This window comes from Bos indicus x Bos taurus, chromosome 8 (genome assembly GCF_003369695.1).
Source record: "Bos indicus x Bos taurus breed Angus x Brahman F1 hybrid chromosome 8, Bos_hybrid_MaternalHap_v2.0, whole genome shotgun sequence".
Lineage (NCBI taxonomy): Eukaryota > Metazoa > Chordata > Mammalia > Artiodactyla > Bovidae > Bos > Bos indicus x Bos taurus.
Genome location: NC_040083.1, coordinates 102575686 through 102596105, shown reverse-complemented (window position 1 = coordinate 102596105; position 20420 = coordinate 102575686). Strand labels below are relative to the sequence as shown.

At 44.0% G+C, this 20420-nt stretch overlaps 1 protein-coding gene across 8 annotated transcripts in view; it reads left to right on the top strand.

Annotated features, from left to right (window-relative positions):
• Positions 1–19864, top strand: part of WDR31 (WD repeat domain 31) — a 30033-nt gene extending 10169 nt beyond the window's left edge. For 4 of the 8 annotated variants that reach the window (XM_027550545.1, XM_027550542.1, XM_027550543.1 and 1 more), the window contains 8 exons: positions 3278–3352; positions 4272–4416; positions 4524–4624; positions 5763–5830; positions 6784–6925; positions 8328–8490; positions 12978–13057; positions 18479–19864. In XM_027550545.1, the coding sequence (XP_027406346.1) occupies positions 3278–3352; positions 4272–4416; positions 4524–4624; positions 5763–5830; positions 6784–6925; positions 8328–8490; positions 12978–13057; positions 18479–18586 (882 nt within the window). In that variant the 3' untranslated portion in view covers positions 18587–19864. Of the gene's footprint in view, positions 1–3277; positions 3353–4271; positions 4417–4523; positions 4625–5762; positions 5831–6783; positions 6926–8327; positions 8491–12977; positions 13377–18478 lie in introns of those variants that run through there. The other 4 variants (XM_027550547.1, XM_027550546.1, XM_027550548.1 and 1 more) reach the window with 3 other exon arrangements.
• Positions 19865–20420: the final 556 nt, after the last annotated feature.

The following is a 20420-nucleotide window of genomic DNA, read 5'->3' as shown; positions in this document are numbered from 1 at the left end:
GTAGTAATGCCAACCACCCGGGATAGTTGTGAGGATTAAATGGGAATGCCCTCAGCACTCTGCAAGACCACCCACATGCTTCTTATAAATGACAAATATTACTCCAGCCTATCCATTTTTACACCTGCATGCACACAGGAGTTATTTATCAGCAAAAGGAAAGTTCTAGTCTCTTTTATGCATCTCTTTTGCCAAAACATCTACCAATACTTAGAGACTGCTCCCATTTTCAGTGTAAATCTGGTTGCTTTATCTCCCTCATACCTGGATCTGTCATAGCACTCAGACCTAGGCTCTTGCTAGCAGAAATGCTGATTCTTTCATAACAAATAATGCCTCTAATCTTCAATGGCCATTTAGAATCTTCAGATTCCATTTTCATACTGTATTTCACTGATTCTAAGATGTGCGTGTTTCCACATTTTAACACCTCTGAAATCAGGATGCATCTAGAAATTGATAATAACACATTTAATTGGCAGCATTTTGTTTTAACATCTAGACATGAAATTATATTTCTATGATCCTCAGCTGTGAGGGGTAGATGGTGCGAGGATTAGCCTCTCTATTTTGCAGGTTATGAAACTGGGATTTAACTAGGTCATAGTACTGAACTACAGAGATGGGCCAGAGAATGCTTCTGAATCCTGTTTAGGGGGAGAAATACAACAAAATACTAAAATGTATTCCTGGAAAAAGGATGGGAAGACAATTTTCATAATGATTCTCTCTGGCCGATGGGATTATGGATGAGATTTTTTGAAATTAAAAAAAAAGTATGGGGACTTCCCTGGTGATCCAGTGGCTAAGACTCTATGCTCATAATGCAGGGGGCCCGGGTTCGAGCCCTGGTCTGTGAACTCTATCCCACGTGGTGCAACTAAAGACCCTGCGTGCTGCAGTGAAGAGTGAAGATCTCACACGCCTCAACTAAGACATGTCGCAGCCAAATAAATAAATAAATATTAAAAAAATATATGATCTGTTTCACAACAGTGTAAATGTACTTTTATTTTTTTGGCCATGCCACATGGCGCGTGAGATCTTAGTTCGCCAGTTCAGTTCAGTCACTCAGTCGCGTCCGACTCTTTGCAACCCCATGGACTGCAGCACGTCAGGCCTCCCTGTCCATCACTAACTCCTGGAGTTTATTCAAATTCATGTCCATTGGGTCGGTGACACCATCTAACCATCTCATCTTCTGTCGTCCCCTTCTCCCACCTTCAATCTTTCCCAGCATCAGGGTCTTTTCAAATGAGTCAGTTCTTCGCATCAGGTGGCCAAAGTATTGGAGTTTCAGCTTAGCATCAGTACCTCCAATGAATATTCAGGACTGATCTCCTTTAGGATGGACTGGTTGGATCTCCTTGCAGTCCAAGGGACTCTCAAGAGTCTTCTCCAACACCACAGTTCAAAAGCATCAGTTCTTTGGTGCTCAGCTTTCTTTATAGTCCAACTCTCACATGCATACATGACTACTGGAAAAACCATAGCTTTGACTGTACAGACCTTTGTTGGCAAAGTAATGTCTCTACTTTTGAATATGCTATCTAGCTTGGTCATAACTTTCCTTCCAAGGAGCAAGTGTCTTTGAATTTCATGGCTGCAGTCACCATCTGCAGTGATTTTGGAGCCCCCAAAAATAAAGTCTGACACTGTTCGCCCATCTATTTGCCATGAAGTGATGGGACCGGATGCCATGATCTTAGTTTTCTGAATGTTGAATTTTAAGCCAACTTTTTCACTCTCCTCTTTCACTTTCATCAAGAGGCTCTTCAGTTCCTCTTTGTTTTCTCCCGTAAGGGTGGTGTCATCTGCATATCTGATGTTACTGATATTTCTCCCGGCAATCTTGATTCCAGCTTGTGCTTCCTCCAGCCCAGCATTTCTCATGATGTACTCTGCATATAAGTTAAAAAAGCAGGGTGACAATATACAGCCTTGACGCACTCCTTTCCCAATTTGGAACCAGTTTGTTGTTCATGTCCAGTTCTAACTGTTGCTTCCTGACCTGCATACAGATTTCTCAGGAGGCTGGTTAGGTGGTCTGGTATTCCCATGTCTTTAAGAATTTTTACAGTTTGTTGTGATACACACAGTCAAAGGCTTTGGCATAGTCAATAAAGCAGAAGTAGATGTTTTTCTGGAACTCTCTTGATTTTTCAATGATCCAGCGGATGTTGGCAATTTGATCTCTAGTTCCTCTGCCTTTTCTAAAGCCAGCTTGAACATCTGGAAGTTCACAGTTCACATACTGCTGAAGCTTGGCTTGGAGAATTTTGAGCATTACTTTGCTAGCATGTGACATGAGTACAATTGTGCGGTAGTCTGAACATTCTTTGGCATTGCCTTTCTTTGGGATTGGAATGAAAACTGACCTTTTCCAGTCCTGTGACCACTGCTGAGTTTTCCAAATTTGCTGGCATATTGAATGCAGCACTTTCACAGCATCATCTTTTAGGATTTGAAATAGCCACGGATCAAACCCATGCCCCCTGCACTGGAAGTGCAGAATCATAACCCCTGGAGCACCAGGGAATTCCCTGAATATACTTTTTTTTTTTTTTTTAACAGCACTGTGCAGTTTTATTAACCATTCAAGTACAGTAGCATCTGTAAGATCGGGACAGAATTGGGATTTAAAAGTGAACATATTCAGCATCTAACAATTTGAAAGAAGCCACTACATACTCTTTTCACAGACATGTTTCCACGGAGCCAATACAGTACTAGCCATTAACCCAGCACACCAGATGTACTGAAGTAGAAAAGATGCAACAAGAAAAATAGCTACATTAGAAAGACTTCAACACTTTAGAAAAAGAGTAAAACACTTTTCGTTTCTCCCCTTCAGCCCCTAAAACAACATCATACCGTCTGGATCTACCTATACAGTCCTACATCACTGAATATACTTTTAACACTACTAAATTATACATCTAAAAATGATTAAGATGGTAATTTTTTTTTTTTTAAGTAGAGAAAAAAAATCTAATCCCATGTAGATTTTCCTTCAGCATCTACACCCAGAACCTCAAACTAAACCAGATGCCCCTGGGGAGTGTTATCCCAAACCCATCATTAAGGCCCAGATGCTTCCGTGGAGTGGCCCAGTGGCTGTGGAAGAGACAGAGAGCTCAAACTTGGGGAGCATGAGGAGCTACAATAAAACCTTGGTAGAAATGGAGAAATTAGGTAGAGAACAAGATAAAGGCTTGTAGTTTGAGCTAAACAAAAAAAATCAATTAAACTAAAATATTCTACTGACTCTCTGCAGACAGCTGTGGCCTATAACTGGAGAACTGGGAATGTGGTGAAAAGGTTCAAAGGACATGAGCGTGAAATCACCAAGGTAATTGTCATATGATCAGCATCACGAGGAAATTTGGAATTGAATAAAGGAACGCCTGTAGCTCTCGGTAGTAAGAGTCGTTGAATATTTCAGTATTAAGGAAAAATGCAGAGGTTTCATTTGACGTCACCATGGGAAGCCCCACTTGCACCAGAGCAAACCATTCACTCAGCTACAGTCACAGGCATAGTAGACACAGTTTTTGTCACCGTTAAGCTCTTCCCGGGTAGCGCTAACCCACCTGCCAGTGCAGGAGATGTAAGAGACATGGGTTTGATCCCTGGGTTGGGAAGATCCCCTGGAGGAAGGCATGGCAACCTACTCCAGTATTCTTGCCTGGAGAATCCCAGGGACAGAGGAGCCTGGTGGGCTACGGTCCATAGTGTTGCAAAGAGTTGGACACGACTGAATCAACTTAGCACATAGCACAGCACAGGTAGTAAATAGAGAACAGCTGAGATTAACTCCCCCTGCCCTGTCCTAACTCACCAGGGTCATGTATCGAAGCCTTACTAAGTGTTTAGTTAAGAAAATGACAAACTCTCCATACTGAGGAAACTTTTAGTCTAGTTGGGGAAATTTTTTAAAAGCCAGAAACAGGTAAATAATTAATTGTTAAAGAGCATGACAGAGTAGACTGAGATTTCAGCAAAAATGATGGAGAATGTCAGATTATGTAACTCCCCTCTCGGAAGTCCACCTACATGAACCAAAAATTGAGAAGCAAACTCCACCGTAATGAGACAGTATCAGCGACAGCCACAGAGCACAGACTCTGTTTACCTGCCAGATACAGTGCATTCTGAACCAGCCTGAGAGCGAACACCAGGCTCTAGCACTTTTATCTCCAGGCTTTTTCCATTTTTAACGTCCAAACAAGCACACTAGAGCTGTCTTTTTTTTTTTTTTTTTTGAGCAGATAGCGTGTATTTACAAATCAAGCCAGTTCTTCAGCGCCTCTCGCGATAAGATGGTCATGATGTGGGACTTACAGAGCTCCTCACAGCCGAGACAGCAGTTTTCTGGCCACACCATGGTGGTCACTGGACTGACGGTGAGTCCAGGTGAGGTTAAAGCCAACGTCTTCCCAACACCAATACTGTGGTACTTTTCTGAAAAGCCCTGTCCCAAGTCCATTTCATGGACCATGTTCTTGCCATTTTTCCCTAAGATTCATCACAACTGTGTACCGGCTCCCGTGACAACACCCTGCTCTTGTGGGATGTGGGGACTGGACAGTGTGCAGAGAGAGCTTCAGTCTCCAGGAACCTGGTACGAACTCAAACTTGGTCCAGAGGAGGGCAACAGAAGGGAGCCTGGGGTGAGGAAGAGCCCAGGAGAGAGACGTGGAGACTGCATGACCAGGCCTTAGAGTCTTGGGTCCTAATTACTGCTCGCCCCTAACTAAGGTCTTCTGCTCCAGAGAACAACTCCACTAGTTTATATTGGAGTTTTAAATGGTGTCCTCACTTATGCCTTCAAAACATAGTTATTCCATATCGTCTGTGGGCCAGGCACTGTGCCAGAAGCAGGGTTAGTGGCCCAGGGCTTGGTTCCTGGCCTCCAGAAGCTCACAGTTTATGCTTATCATGTGTTCAGTATATGTAACATTATGCAGAGAAATTAGCATGACCTTTTGCTATTTGTATAATTTGATTTGCTTATGAAGACCAGTGTTTGCCGGTAGCAGACTGATGTCAACTCCACTGCCTATGAGCTTAGTCATACCTGGGTTTAAAGCATGGATACATCACTTTTTAGCTGTATTAACCCAAGAAAGTTACTAGAAGTCTCGGTGTCTTCATTTATAAAATGGGGAGAACTGTATCACCCGACATGGCAGTGTCCTATAGTGGTTGTCGGACGTTAGTCACGTGATCTTTCCGAGTTTTGAAGACAACTGCCAGTGGCAAGCTGTGCTCGCCTGTGCCCTCCGTATTTGTGTAGGCTGCTGGAAGAAGTGAAAACCGTGTTGCCTCGGGTTGTTTTGAAAACTGTTTCATGCCTATCCAGCAGGGGGCTGCAGGGATAAAGGGAAACAGGGACACGCTTCCTGAACCCGAGGAGGCCTCAAGTTAGTGTTTAATCGGTCCCACTTGAAAGCAGAGGCCGCTCTCCTTAGCTGCCACTCGGCCAGCGGTGTTTGGGTTTCAGACACTCTGAGAGTGCTGCATGCATTTCGAGGCTCACGCCTGGTCCAGGTGCTTCCGTTGCTGCTGATAACGTAGGAGCTGCAGCTTGAGCATGACCGGTGGGCCTCTGCACCACATAAAATCCCTCTTAAGTCAGATGTGCTAGGCTCAGCATCCTTGAGAAGTGATGACAGGGATGCTCTTTAGTGACATTTACAGAAATTACAGCGGAGAAATGGCATGGTGTGGAGAAGTTTTGAAACTTTTGCTTTTTCCAGGTCACTCACTTGTGCTGGGTCCCCCGAGAACATTACATACTCCAGACCTCCGAGGATAAAACCATCAGGTGGGCTTACTGAGCAGCAGTGCAGGTGTTTCTGGTGAAGGTCTATGGCTCCCGTGCTTACCTGACTCTCTTCCTGCTCTGCTTCTCCGCGTTGCTGTGCCTTGCCCAGGGCCTTCCCCTCCTCTGCACTTTGCCAGTGCTGGTGTCTCTCTGATCTGGCCCCGCAGATCACCTGGATAGAGGTTAAATGGCAGGAGGTCAGCTTGTTCTGGCTGGTTTTTAGAAGCAGCTGATTCTGCCAGCCCTGACTGTGGGAACGTGTTCATTAACCTCAGGGTCCGTTGCTTGCTTGTCCCACCCCTTAAAGTGGCCCTTACTGGGCTCCAGGTGTTCTCAATCACCCAGCCCTCAGAATCACCATCAGGGAAGTCAAATGAAGTAAATCCTTCTTAGACTAGAAAGCATGACCAGAAACATTGGATCTCAAGAGATTCTTCTTAGAAAATGGTAGGAAGAAGATAAAGAAGTAAAATTGAGACAAGAGGTAAAACAAAACGGTCCCCAGTTGACCCCATGGGTCAGTTGGCCAAGTCCTATAAATCTTCTGTGTCTGACTCTGGAATGATGCCTGCTTCTCTCCATCATGATGTGTATCTTTGAAAATTTTTATTAAATCACAGGCACAGAAATATTCTCTCTTGTCTGTTGAAAGTAGTACCCCAAGGGACCAAATTAACAAATTAACTTGAACAATTAAGATGCGTGGTCTAAATTCCCATTAATTAGATCTCAAAATAGAAAGAACTCAGATGTCATTCAGTTTGGTTATTTCCTGACAGCTTTACCATCCCTGAGATTGATCTGGTTCATGTTGCTATTTTTAGGTAAATCCCAGCGTTCCGTTCTGACTTGCCAAAGCCCGCAAAGAGCCAAGACTTCAGCGTTCACAGGCAATTACAGGTGCATTTCAGCACATTTACTGCAAACTCATTCGCTGCCGTAATTTCTTTCAGACTGTGGGACAGTCGGGGGCTGCAGGTAGCTCATACATTTCCCACCCAGCAGCACATCCAGACGTACTGCGAGGTCAGTGAGGATGGGCACAAGTGTGTCTCCTGCAGCAGCGGCTTTGAAGGGGAAGGCTGTGAAGCAACGGTGAGAAACTGTGGGGTCCAGGTGTCGGGGTGCTGACGAGAAATGACTTCCTCTCGCCTCCTGCCTGTCCTGAGCTATACAGGCAGGCTCTACTAAAGTCTCAGGCCTATTCCAAGTGCAATCTATACATGATCCTTGGCATTCTGGATGCTTCTTTCAAGAAAACTCCATTGCCTAAGCTCTCTGCATCAGTCATAGAAAAGAGAAATGTGATGGGAGTCAAGACAGGAAGGCGTTAGACACAGAACCACCTGCTAATGTCCCTGATCCCAGTAGAATTTAGAAAAGGGATGAACTGATTGAAGAATCAAGTGTGTTCCCATTGCACATGTGGTCACAGTAAAGGAATTCAAGTTCTTTGGGAAGTTTGGGGCTCTAGTGTTGGTCAAGGGCCCACTGCATCCTGAACCCCTATACCTTTCCTTGCAGTTAATTTCAGGGTAGATTGCCTTGGCTCCTCCAGAGTACCTTGGATTTCTCACAGTAAAATATTAGTTAAAAGATTTATCTAGTATCCAAACTAGATACTAGTATCTAGTATCCAGGACCACTACAACTCCCATTTTATTGGACATTATGTGCAAGGCACTGGGCTGAGCTTATCATGTGCATCATCTCATTTAATCCTTAAACAATCTCGCTAGTTCAGTATTATTATAATTCCCATTTTACAGATGGGGAAATAGAGGCATGGCAAGTTGAAATCTCTTGTACAAGACCAGACTTCTCATAAGTGGTAGGTTAAAGTGTTGAATCCCAGGCTTCTGATGTAGCATTTCTTCTCCAAGCTAAGCATTTGCATTTCCAGCTCCTACAATTATTCCTTGGACAGCGACTCAGTGTCCAGAGATTTCATTATTTTTTTGGACACAATTCCATGTGCTCTTGTCTGTGAACATTATTCTCTTAAGTGTAGTCTGATTAGTATCAACAGGAGTGGACTGGCAGAACTGTCGTCTCCCTTGTTATAGAATCTAGTCTTCCTATACCAAGAGTCAGTGTCTTGGTATTAAATCAGAAGGTCTGAACCTGTATATACTTATGAGAAGCTGTTCCTAACTGTGGGGTCTCCATGGGACCCACAGATGCCAGGAGGCTGGTATAAGGCCACTCGACCTGTCGTAGAAAATAGGCCACCCCCTTCTGTCCTCGCACTGTGCTGCCATGATGATAATGAAAAAGGCAACAACCTCTGGTTAAACCATCTTTAACCTAGCTTGTTTGACACATAGTCACTGCCTGAGGGATGGATGGATGGGAGGGATGAAGATAAGGGTGTCTGTGAGGAGGTAGGTTGAGGGAGTAGAGGCATCATGAGAGGCTGTGGAGAGGATACTGGAGAATGAAGCATGTCTGAAGCTGGGAAATATGTATGCAAGCTACCCCTGTCATTACTTTGCAGCTGTGGGACCTGAGGCAGACACGGAGCAGAATCTGTGAGTACAGGGGACATTTCCAGACTGTTGCGTCCTGTATCTTTCTACCCAGAGCTTTAGCCTCGATGCCTGCAATTGCTACCTCATCACATGACTGCAAGGTGAAGATCTGGAATCAAGACACTGGAGGTAAGGAGCCTGCCTCTCAGTTCAGTTCAGTTCAGTCACTCAGTCGTGTCCGACTCTGCGACCCATGAATTGCAGCAAGCCAGGCCTCCCTGTCCATCACCAACTCCTGGAGTTCACTCAAACTCATGTCCGTCGAGTCGGTGATGCCATCCAGCCATCTCATCCTCTGTCGTCCCCTTCTCCTCCTGCCCCCAATCCCTCCCAGCATCGGAGTCTTCTCCAATGAGTCAACTCTTCACATGAGGTAGCCAAAGTATTGGAGTTTCAGCTTTAGCATCAGTCCTTCCAATGAACACCCAGGACTGATCTCTTTTAGAATGGACGGGTTGGATCTCCTTGCAGTCCAAGGGACTCTCAAGAGTCTTCTCCAACACCACAGTTCAAAAGCATCAATTCTTCAGTGCTCAGCTTTCTTCACAGTCCAACTCTCACATCCATACATGACCACTGGAAAACCATAGCCTTGACTAGATGGACCTTTGTTGGTGAAGTAATGTCTCTGCTTTTGAATATGCTATCGTATTGGTTGGTCATAACTTTCCTTCCAAGGAGTAAGCATCTTTTAATTTCATGGCTGTAGTCACCATCTGCAGTGATTTTGGAGCCCCCAAAAATAAAGTCTGACACTGTTTCCACTGTTTTCCCATCTATCTGCCATGAAGTGATGGGACTGGTTGCCATGATCTTAGTTTTCTGAATGTTGAGCTTTAAGCCAACTTTTTCACTCTTTTTCACTTTCATCAAGAGGCTTTTTAGTTCGTCTTCACTTTCTGCCATAAGGGTGGTGTCATCTGCATGTCTGAAGTTATTGATATTTCTCCCTGCAATCTTGATTCCAGCTTGTGCTTCTTCCAGCCCAGCATTTCTCATGATGTACTCTGCATGTAAGTTAAATAAACAGGGTGACAATATACAGCCTTGATGTACTCCTTTTCCTATTTGGAACCAGTCTGTTGTTCCATGTCCAGTTCTAACTGTTGCTTCCTGACCTGCATATAGGTTTCTCAAGAGGCAGGTCAGGTGGTCTGGTATTCCCATCTCTTTCAGAATTTTCCACAGTTTATTGTGATCCACATAGTCAAAGGCTTTGGCATGATCAATAAAGCAGAAATTGATGTTTTTCTGGAACTCTCTTGCTTTTTCGATGATCCAGAGGATGTTGGCAATGTTATCTTTGGTTCCTCTGCCTTTTCTAAAACCAGCTTGAACATCTGGAAGTTCACGGTTCATGTATTGCTGAAGCCTGGCTTGGAGAATTTTGAGCATTACTTTACTAACATGTGAGATGAGTGCAATTGTGCGGTAGTTTGAGCATTCTTCGGCATTGCCTTTCTTTGGGATTGGAATGAAAACTGACCTTTTCCAGTCCTGTGGCCACTGCTGAGTTTTCCAAATTTGCTGGCATAATGAGTGCAGCACTTTCACAGCATCATCTTTCAGGATTTGAAATAGCTCAACTGGAATTCCATCACCTCCACTAGCTTTGTCCATAGTGATGCTTTCTAAGGCCCACTTGACTTCACATTCCAGGATGTCTGGCTGTAGGTGAGTAATCACACCATCATGATTATCTGGGTCATGAAGATCTTTTTTGTACAGTTCTTCTGTGTATTCTTGCCATCTGTTCTTAATATCTTCTGCTTCTGTTAGGTCCATACCATTTCTGTCCTTTATCGAGCCCATCTTTGCATGAAATGTTCCCTTGGTATCTCTAATTTTCTTGAGGAGATCGCTAGTCTTTCCCATTCTGTTGTTTTCCTCTATTGCTTTGCATTGATGGCTGAAGAAGGCTTTCTTATCTCTCCTTGCTATTCTCTGGAACTCTGCGTTCAGATGCTTATATCTTTCCTTTTCTCCTTTGCTTTTCACGTCTCTTCTTTTCACAGCTATTTGTAAGGCCTCCCCAGACAGCCGTTTTGCTTTTTTGCATTTCTTTTCCATGGGGATGGTCTTGATCCCTGTCTCCTGTACAGTGTCACGAACCTCAGTCCATAGTTCATCAGGCACTCTATCTATCAGATCTAGTCCCTTAAATCTATTTCTCACTTCCACTGTATAATCCTAAGGGATTTGATTTAGGTCATACCTGAATGGTCTAGTGGTTTTCCCTACTTTCTTCAATTTAAGTCTGAATTTGGCAACAAGGAGTTCATGATCTGAGCCACAGTCAGCTCCTGGTCTTGTTTTTGCTGACTGTATAGAGCTTCTCCATCTTTGGCTGCAAAGAATATAATCAATCTGATTTCGGTGTTGACCATCTGGTGATGTCCATGTGTAGAGTCTTCTGTTGTGTTGTTGGAAGAGGATGTTTGCTATGACCCTTCTCTTGGCAAAACACTATTAGCCTTTGCCCTGCTTCATTCCGTATTCCAAGGCCAAATTTGCCTGTTACCCCAGGTGTTTCTTGACTTCCTACTTTTGCATTCCAATCCCCTATAATGAAAAGGACATCTTTTTTGGGTGTTAGTTCTAAAAGATCTTGTAGGTCATCATAGAACCATTCAACTTCAGCTTCTTCAGCGTTACTGGTTGGAGCATAGACTTGGATTACTGTGATATTGAATGGTTTGCCTTGGAAACGAACAGAGATCATTCTATCATTTTTGAGATTGCATCCAAATACTGCATTTTGGACTCTTTTGTTGACCATGATGGCTACTCCATTTCTTCTAAGGGATTCCTGCCCACAGTAGTAGATATAATGGTCATCTGAGTTAAATTCACCCATTCCAGTGCATTTTAGTTCACTGATTCCTAGAATGTCGACGTTCCCTCTTGCCATCTCCTGTTTGACCACTTCCAATTTGCCTTGATTCATGGACCTGACATTCTAGGTTCCTATGCAATATTGCTCTTTGAAGCATTGGACCTTGCTTCTATCACCAGTTCCATCCACAACTGGGTATTGTTTTTGCTTTGGCTCCATGCCTTCATTCTTCTGGAGTTATTTCCCCACTGATCTCTAGTAGCATATTGGGCACCTACCAAGCTGGGGAGTTCCTCTTTCAGTATACTATCATTTTGCCTTTTCATACTGTTCATGGGGTTCTCAAGGCAAGAATACTGAAGTGGTTTGCCATTCCCTTCTGCTTCTCAAAGATACATGATGTCCTACAGGTTTCTTTAAAACTCTTTCTTCCATTGCTCAGCATATAGAGAGTCACCCATGTCCTGCCACTGTCCACCACCATAGTGGTTAAGAGATGACATCGAGATCAGACTCCCTGTCCAACTGGCTAGAAGCTGTCACCACGTAACCCCTGGTATCATGTACAGACACCTTCCTAAAAGCTCAAATATATTTGGTTCCTTCATTCTTTCTACCTGAAGTTCCTCATCATGTTTTAAGTTGTGATGCTAAAAATGTCTGGAAAAGAGAACAAGAATTGCCGCTTTAAGATTCATTTTCAAGGGCTAAAACGAGAGCCTCAGTTTGGTGGGGGCGACATATGGGGTAAGGATAGTCTCAGAAAGACTCTGGCCTCTCTTGACTCTGCAGCTGAGGTTTGGGATCGTAGTAAGGTCACGCAAAGCACCAGAGAAAGACACGCTTTGGGGAGCCAGCTCGCCACAGTTTCCTCGATGTGCTGGTGTGCCGGAGCCAGCTTCTACTCGCTGACTGTTAAATATTCAGGAATATTTAGTATGGTCATGGCAGGAGTATTTAACATCACAAAAATTGGCAAATGCTGTGAATGAAGGTTTGTTTTTTTTCTTTCCAAAAAGCCAGTTTACCAGCACCCCACTGTCTCCATACTATTCTGCCCTAGACACTGGCTTCTGGCAGACACAGGGCTAGTGTTCATTTAGAGACCCTCAAGCCAAATCCCTTCGACAGTCATCTCCCAGAAACTCAGCTCCTAGCAGGGGAGGATAGGGTCACCCCCCTCAGACGTGTGGGGTCATGTCTAGCGGCTTCCACAGTGAGTGCAGTCAGGTACCCTGACCTGGGCGTGTTGGAGGAGCAGCTGTTGTAGATTCAGGGATGGAAACCGAGACCAGGGAGGACCAGGTGTGAAAGCGCTGCTCTGCCCGCCAGGCGTGCACTTGTGCTCTTAGAAGAGCAGCCTGCAAGATGCTGACAGAGGAGAGTGGGTCAGCAGCCCCAAACTGCCCCGCAGGTGCCCTGTCAGCCTTTGTCCTGAAAGGACAAAGCGAGTCCCTGGGGCGCCGCAGCTGAAGATTAGTATCCTTACCTTTTGCTCTGCGCTTTGTTCTCTGGGCAAGCGCCCGAGGGCAGCGTTCTAACACGGCCTTGCAGCGAGGCCCCAGTTGTCCAGTGTACTTCAGGTGGAATACATCCTGTGCTGACAACCTGGGCTTGACTTCCCCACTGAAAGCTCCTCTGAGGCACTGGGTGCCTCTCTTACCTGGGTTAGACGCGTATATATAGCACGCGCTTCATCTCTGTAGGTTTCTTACAAAGACGCTGCCTTCCATGATATGGCGCCCTTGGTCTAACATGCCGGTTCCCCCTTCCTCCCCAGCCTGCCTTTTCACCTTGTCTCTGGATGGATCAGGACCTTTGACTTCCCTGGCGGTGGCCGACTCCGTCTCCTTATTGTGTGTGAGTTTCAGCAGAGGAATTCACTTACTCAGGGTGGACCGCAGCCAAGGGCTGGAACTGCGGGAAGTGGCAGCATTCTGAGGCCAAGAGACCTTCAGTGGACAAGAGCAAACTGTGGCCTCTTCTTTCTCAGTGTGACTTTGTGTTTTTCCGTGTCCTCCTGAGGGGAGGGTGATGTGGAGCTGATGCTCTTGGCTTAGGTTCCCTTGGAAGATATGTCAGTGTTAGAAGTCAATTGAAGTCAAAATCAGGTGCAGAGATTAGAAATACGGACTCAAATGTGGTTCTCAATTCAAATTAAATCCAAGTACAATTTTTAGTGAGCGTTGGGGACTACTCTTTAAGAAAAGTGAGTTTATGAGCCTCTCGCCTTTTGAGATGGCCCACACTCTTTTATCTGTGGAGTGTTTCTCCCAAGGCCATCTTACCTTCCGAGATGGACTGCATTATGTTCATGGAATGTGTATCTCTCTTAAAAAAAGAAAAAGGTTTATAGCTCAGAATGATGACCTGTGGGTGTAAGAGTGATAGGCCTCTGTCTGTGAGAGTCAGAACACAGGTCTGAGTCTACTGAATTGACCTTTTCCATGTCTCCACGAAAGAAAAAAGTGTAGCGGAGAGAGAAACTGTTGTGGTTGCCTCACAATTATCTAGATGGGAAAGGTTAGTGCAGCTCCATGGAAGAAATTGATTGCAGACATGAGATTAAGCTCTAATCACAGCCCCTTCCCAGTGTGAAGAGTCAAAGTTAGGGCCAGGAAGCAAAAGCCCCCCGGGTAAGTGCTGCATGAACAGGAAGCCTGCAATGGCGGGCAAAGAGGCTGACAGCCACCCTGCCTGCCCGGAGTCGGACGGATCATCAGACCCATTCCATGGACACGGGAACCGAGAGATTAAGGCTAAGAAGAATTTCATTTGTGTATTTTAGTATCTTTACTTAGTTTTATATAACCCTTCCTGGGAGATGGCCAGAGTGAGGCAAAGGGAGTGCCTGCCATGACAATGGAACACGTAGAAAGAAGTAGAAAGATGGACTCAACCGTGCCGGCCACTGAGCCCCCCTCGGTGAAGAGGAGCAGAGTGCTCCCATCTGTCTGGGTGGTCCCCAGGAGATCGGTCCCGAGCCTGGTGCTCACAAGCCTGCTTTCCTCCAGGGAAAGTAGACTCACTCCTGCCTCCAGGCAAGCCCACACATAAGGCAGCTGAGGCCTAGAAAGTCCCTTTCTGATGAGTCCCAAAGAGTCCTCTCTGGCCCCTGCCTGACCCTGATACCTGTCCCTGACAGCCATCTTCCATGTCCCCCTCTTGCTCCTCTTTGGGGCCAGCTCCTCCATGCTGTCTCCACCACCGGAGAGGAGCATCTTAAGCTGATGCAAAGCATCAGAACCATGTTGGACTCTCCATTTCCCCATTCAACTGGATGATCTTGGGAAAGTTAAAAAACCTCAATTTCCTCACTTAGAAGATGGAGCTCATAACCCTACTTTCCTCACAGGGCTGTTCTGAGAATTGGACCATGTTAAATGCCAAGCAAGCTGCTGGATGCTCACAGTTGGCAGCCCCAGCTCCTCACTGCCCTCTTTGCCCAGACTAAATGCTGTCCTTCCCATGTGACACATTCACCACTCCTTCACCCATTCTTCTTAGATGGTGATTTCTAACCCTTCAGTCATTGTTCAGCTTCCCTGTGATCCCTTAAGTTACAGATTTTTGAGCCCTAGAAGGACATGGTGAGAGAGGAAGAGCCTCACTGAGCACCATATGGCTGAACACGCATATTCCCACTGTGGTTCTGCTAGTCCCCTGTCACAGATGAGAAAACTGAGGCCTGGGGACATGCAGTCCTCTGCCCGAGGTTACACACGTGGGGAGGAGCCCTTTGCCTCACCCCTTAGTCTCTGCATGATGTCACAAAGTCCACTTTAGAAATTCTTAGACCGTGACATTGTTTGTATCTTTTCTAGACCAGTTATCAACTTTTTGGCTCCAAGGAGATCCTCCTGACAAGGGGCCTGGGAGTAGTAGACAGGTGTCTCTGGGAAAGTCCTGCTGCTGCTGCTGCTGCTAAGTCGCTTCAGCCGTGTCCCACTCTGTGCGACCCCATAGATGGCAGCCCACCAGGCTCCCCCGTTCCTGGGATTCTCCAGGCAAGAGTACTGGAGTGGGGTGCCATTGCCTTCTCCGGGGAAAGTCCTAGCAAGTCTTAAACTAGTAGTGCTGCAACTGAGCCTTTTTTTCAGGAAGAAGACAGGATCTAAGGGAGTGGGTTGGGAGGGGGTCTCAGGGAAGACGGATTAGAGGGAATGTATGTGAGAAAATTCGGAGAAGGCAATGGCACGCCACTCCAGTACTCTTGCCTGGAAAATCCCATGGATGGAGAACCCTGGTAGGCTGCAGTCTGTGGGGTCGCACCGAGTCGGACACGACTGAAGTGACTTAGCAGCAGCAGTAGCAGCATGTGAGAAAATTAAAGGGCTCTGACAAGCCCAGCTCTATTACCAATTAAATCATTTCCCTACACTCTACACCTGCTTGATGTAAAAATTCCTCATCTGTGCATTTTAAGTAGAAAATAGATTCATAAATGCACGTTTTTATAGGATATTTCAGTCTTATATGCCCTAATGCATTCATTTGTTCATGGAACATCTCATTTTAGAGTCTCTTCCTCTAAAATCACATAAGGGAACCTTCCAAAGACAGTTGACTTTTTTTTTCTTTTTTGGCCGTGCAGCACACATGGCATTCAGGATCTTAGTTCCCTCACCAGGGATCAAACCCATGCCCCTGCAGTTGAACTGTGGAGTCTTAACCACTGGACCGCCAGAAAAGTCCAGCCTTTTTCTATAAAAGTATTTAAGCCCTTGGAATCTGGCTAATTATATTGCAAATTTTTTAAAATTCATATATTTACTTATATAAGTTGAAAATATTTATATATTAATATTTAAGGAAAATGCATAGTGATTATTTATGACCTTTTTAAAATATTTATTTGGTTTTTTTTGGTGGCTTAAACTATCTTATGAGGACCTTTATTTTTTCTAAAAGGTTAAAAATAACCTGGAAAAGGGTGTTTTCTTTAAAATAGCAGCATTTCTACCTGCAAGTATTGTGATGCAGTGAACATCTTTGGTATCCTCACAGTATCGAACAAGTCCTGATTATCACTGACTTCCTGAACAATGATTATTAAAGAAGGTTCCTGAAGAATTCTGAGTGTTCAGTCACCGAAACAGAAATAATATCTGATCTTTCAGGACAGCAGCAGAAATGTGCCTTCAGATGTGTGTTTTCAACATTGGTATTGAGATTGTTTTCAGTCTATAAGGACCTTTGTTTTGACACAGGGATTGCAAGTATAGAACTCAAGAATAGGGGACTATAGAACTCCCCTTCCCTTCTGGCCTTCAGTCTTTCCCAGCATCAGGGCCTTTTCAGATGAGTCAGTTCTTCACATCAGGTGGCCAAAGCACTGCAGTTTCAGCTTCAGCATCAGTCCTTCCAATGAATATTCAGGAATTATTTCCTTTAGGATGGACTGATTCGATCTCCTTGCTCTCCAAGAGACTCTCAAGAATCTTTTCCAACACTGCAGTCCAAAAGCATCAATTTTTCTGCTCTCAGCTTTCTTTATAGTCCAACTCTCAAATCCATAAATGACTACTGGAAAAACCATAGCTTTGACTAGATGGACCTTTGTTGGCAAAGTAACGTCTCTGCTTTTTAATATGCTGTCTAAATTGGTCATAACTTCTTCCAAGGAGCAAGCGTCTTTTAATTTCATGGCTGCAGTCACCATCTGCAGTGATTTTGGAGCCCAAAAAATAAAGTCTGTCACTGTTTCTACTGTTTCCCCATCTATTTTCCATGAAGTGATGGGACCAGATGCCATGATCTTCGTTTTCTGAATGTTGAGTTTTAAGCCAACTTTTTCATTCTCCTCTTTCACTTTCATCAAGAGGCTCTTTAATTCTTTGCTTTCTTCCTTAAGTGTTATGTCATCTGTGTATCTGAGGTTATTGATATTTCTCCCGGCAATCTTGATTCCAGCTTGTGCTTCATTCAGCCCAGCATTTCTCATGATGTACTCTGCATATAAGTTAAATAAACAGGATGACAGTATACAGCCTTGACGTACTCCTTTCCCTATTTGGAACTAATCTGTTGTTCCATGTCCAGTTCTAACTGTTGCTTCCTGACCTGCATACAGATTTCTCAGGAGGCAGGTCAGGTGGTGTGGTATTCCCATCTCTTTAAGAATTTTCCAGTTTGTTGTGATCCACACACTTAAAGGCTTTGGCATAGTCAATAAAGCAGAAGTACATGTTTTTCTGGAACTCTCTTGCTTTTCTTATGATCCAGCAGATGTTGGCAATTTGATCTCTGGTTCCTCTGCCTTTTCTAAATCCAGCTTGAACATCTGGAAGTTCAAGGTTCACATACTGTTGAAGCCTGGCTTGGAGAATTTTGAGCATTACTTTACTAGTGCTTGAGATGAGTGCAATTATGCGGTAGTTTGAGCATTCTTTGGCATTGCCTTTCTTTGGGATTGGAATGAAAACTGACCTTTTCCAGTCCTGTGGCCACTGCTGAGTTTTCCAAATTTGCTGGCATGTTGAGTGCAGCACTTTCACAGCATCATCTTTTGGGATTTGAAATAACTGGAATTCCATTACCTCCACTTGACTTTGCATTGCAGGATGTCTGACTCTAGTCCAGTAATCATTCCATCATGGTTATTTGAGGCATGAAGATCTTTTTTGTATAGTTCTTCTGTGTATTCTTGCTACCTCTTCTTAATATCTTCTGCTTCTGTTAGGTCCATACTATTTCTGTCCTTTATTGTGCCCATCTTTGCATGAAAAGTTCCCTTGGTATCTCTGATTTTCTTGAGGAGATCTCTAGTCTTTCCCATTCTGTTGTTTTCCTCTATTTCTTTGCACTGATCTAAGGAAGGCTTTCTTGTCTCTCCTTGATATTCTTTGGAACTCTTCATTCAAATGGGTATATCTTTCCTTTTCTCCTTTGCCTTTCACTTCTCTTCTTTTCATAGCTATTTGTAAGGCCTCAGACAACCATTTGCCTTTTTCATTTCTTTTCCTCGAGGATGGTCTTGATCCCTGCCTCCATACAATGTCACGAACCTCCGTCCATAGTTCTTCAGGCACTCTGTCCATTTGATCTAATCCCTTGAATCTATTTGTCACTTCTGTATAATCAAAAGGGATTTGGTTAGGTCATACTTGAATGGTCTAGTGGTTTTCCCTACCTTCTTCAATTTAAGTCTGAATTTGGCAATACTATTCTGAATTTGGCAATAATGGTAATCTATTATCATTATCAATGGTAGTCTATTGATGGTCTGTTTTTTCCTTGTATCTACGATGGCCTTTGACTTGGCTGACCGACGGAATGCAGAGGAACAAATGCTATGCAAGTCTGAGGTTCAGCCTTAGAGCTTGCAGCTTCACTTTTACCCTCTTGGAACCTTCTTGTTGCTCCGAGGCCTCCACACTGGAGAGGTAACTGAGGCCCTGTGGAAAAGAAGCCAGAACCACTACACAGATGAACAAGGTCTCCTTGGACCTTCCAGCCCTGCCAGACCCACAGCCGAATGCAGCCACTGATGACATCAGAAGAGAAACTGGACAACTAGCCACTCAATCATGAAGAACAACCAGTTGTTTAAAGACGCTAAGTTTGGGAACAGTTTGTTATGTAGCAGTAGAGCTAAGTGAAACAGTTTGTGTTCTCATCTTGAGCCAAGTTCCTTTGTTTCAACATGTTTGTAAGATAGATTCATATTGTTGGATAGTCTTGTATTGTGTGACAATATTATAATTTATCCACTTAACTACTGATAGGCATATGGGAAGTTTCTAGTTTGGGATGCTTATAAATAGTGCTGCTATGAACATTCTATTAATAAGTCATGTGATGAAATCTGCCTGCATTTGTGTTCACTGTATAAGCAGGGGAGGCCTTTCTGAGCCACAGTGTATCTTACATGATCAGCTTTAGTAGATACCACCTCTTTTTCCAAAAAGTTTGTCCCAGTTCACATTCCCACCAGCTGTAAGACATTTAGCAGAGTTTCCGTTCCATATCCGTGCTAACACTTGGTGCTCTTAACCTTTCCTTAAAACTCTCAGCTTTAAAGATGAGTGCAGGGACTTACTGGTGGTCCAGTGGCTAAGACTGCACTCCCAATGCAGGTTTGATTCCTGATGAGGAAACTAGATCCCACATGCCACAACTAAGACTCAAAATATAAATAAGTAAATGAGTGTGTAAATGAAGACCGCAATAGGGAGGTGTCAGCTCTGTGAGCCAACATTAGAAAGAAGCTGGACCAACTGGTTTTGATTCTACCATTCTTCCTGACACAGCCAGTTAAGAGGCCAGAATTTAAAACAGATTCTTATATGCTCTATACTTTACAAACCACTTTCACAACCATAATTTCATCTGAGTCTCCTAATAAAATAACCCTGGTATCAACTAGCACTGCATATCTAGGTGCTGAACTCAGTCTATCCAGAAATATTCCTTTGGAAACTGGCCACCTTAATATGACTGATAACCTTGCTGACATTTAAAATGAGGCTGCATGGAACATTGTCCATGATTCACCCTAAGTGCAAAACACAGGTGACAAAACAGCCCCATACGGCCTCGTCCTATTTTGGTAAAACATATCTGCATGTATGTCTGTACTCATAGATGAAGGTCTGGAACAAATAGAGCAAAAATGTTAACGGTGTTATCTCTGAGTATTGAGCTTAAAGATGAATTTATTTTCTACTTTATGCCTGTATTTTTTTATAATGAGGATGAATTAGTTTCATTTTAAAAATTTAATTATTTTTGAAGTCAATAACACATTTATATAGTCATAATCAAGAGTACAAGAGGTTACACAGCAGTCTCCTCTTCATCCACGTCTACCTTCCATCTGGCTGCCTCAAGAGGTAACCAGTGTTCCAGCATCTGCAGAACCCTTCCAGAGACATTTCATGCATACACTACAAGCAAACACATAAATTTAATTCTTCTGACACTTTTATGATAAAAAAAGACTTTTCATTTTGAATAAAACGTTGTAGAACGTGTTGTGATGTGGAAGGATAAGTAGAAAGACTACACAACAGTGCATAGAGTAGACATTTTATAATGGTAGTGCTGTGGTTGCTAAGTCGTGTCTGACTCTTGTGACCCATGAACTGTGGCCTGCCAGGCCCCTCTGTCCATGGGTTTGTGTTTCTCCAGGCAAGAATACTGGAGTGGGTTGCCACTTCTCCAGGGGATCTTCCTGACCCAGGAATCAAACCTGGGTCTTCTGCATTGCAGGCAGGTTCTT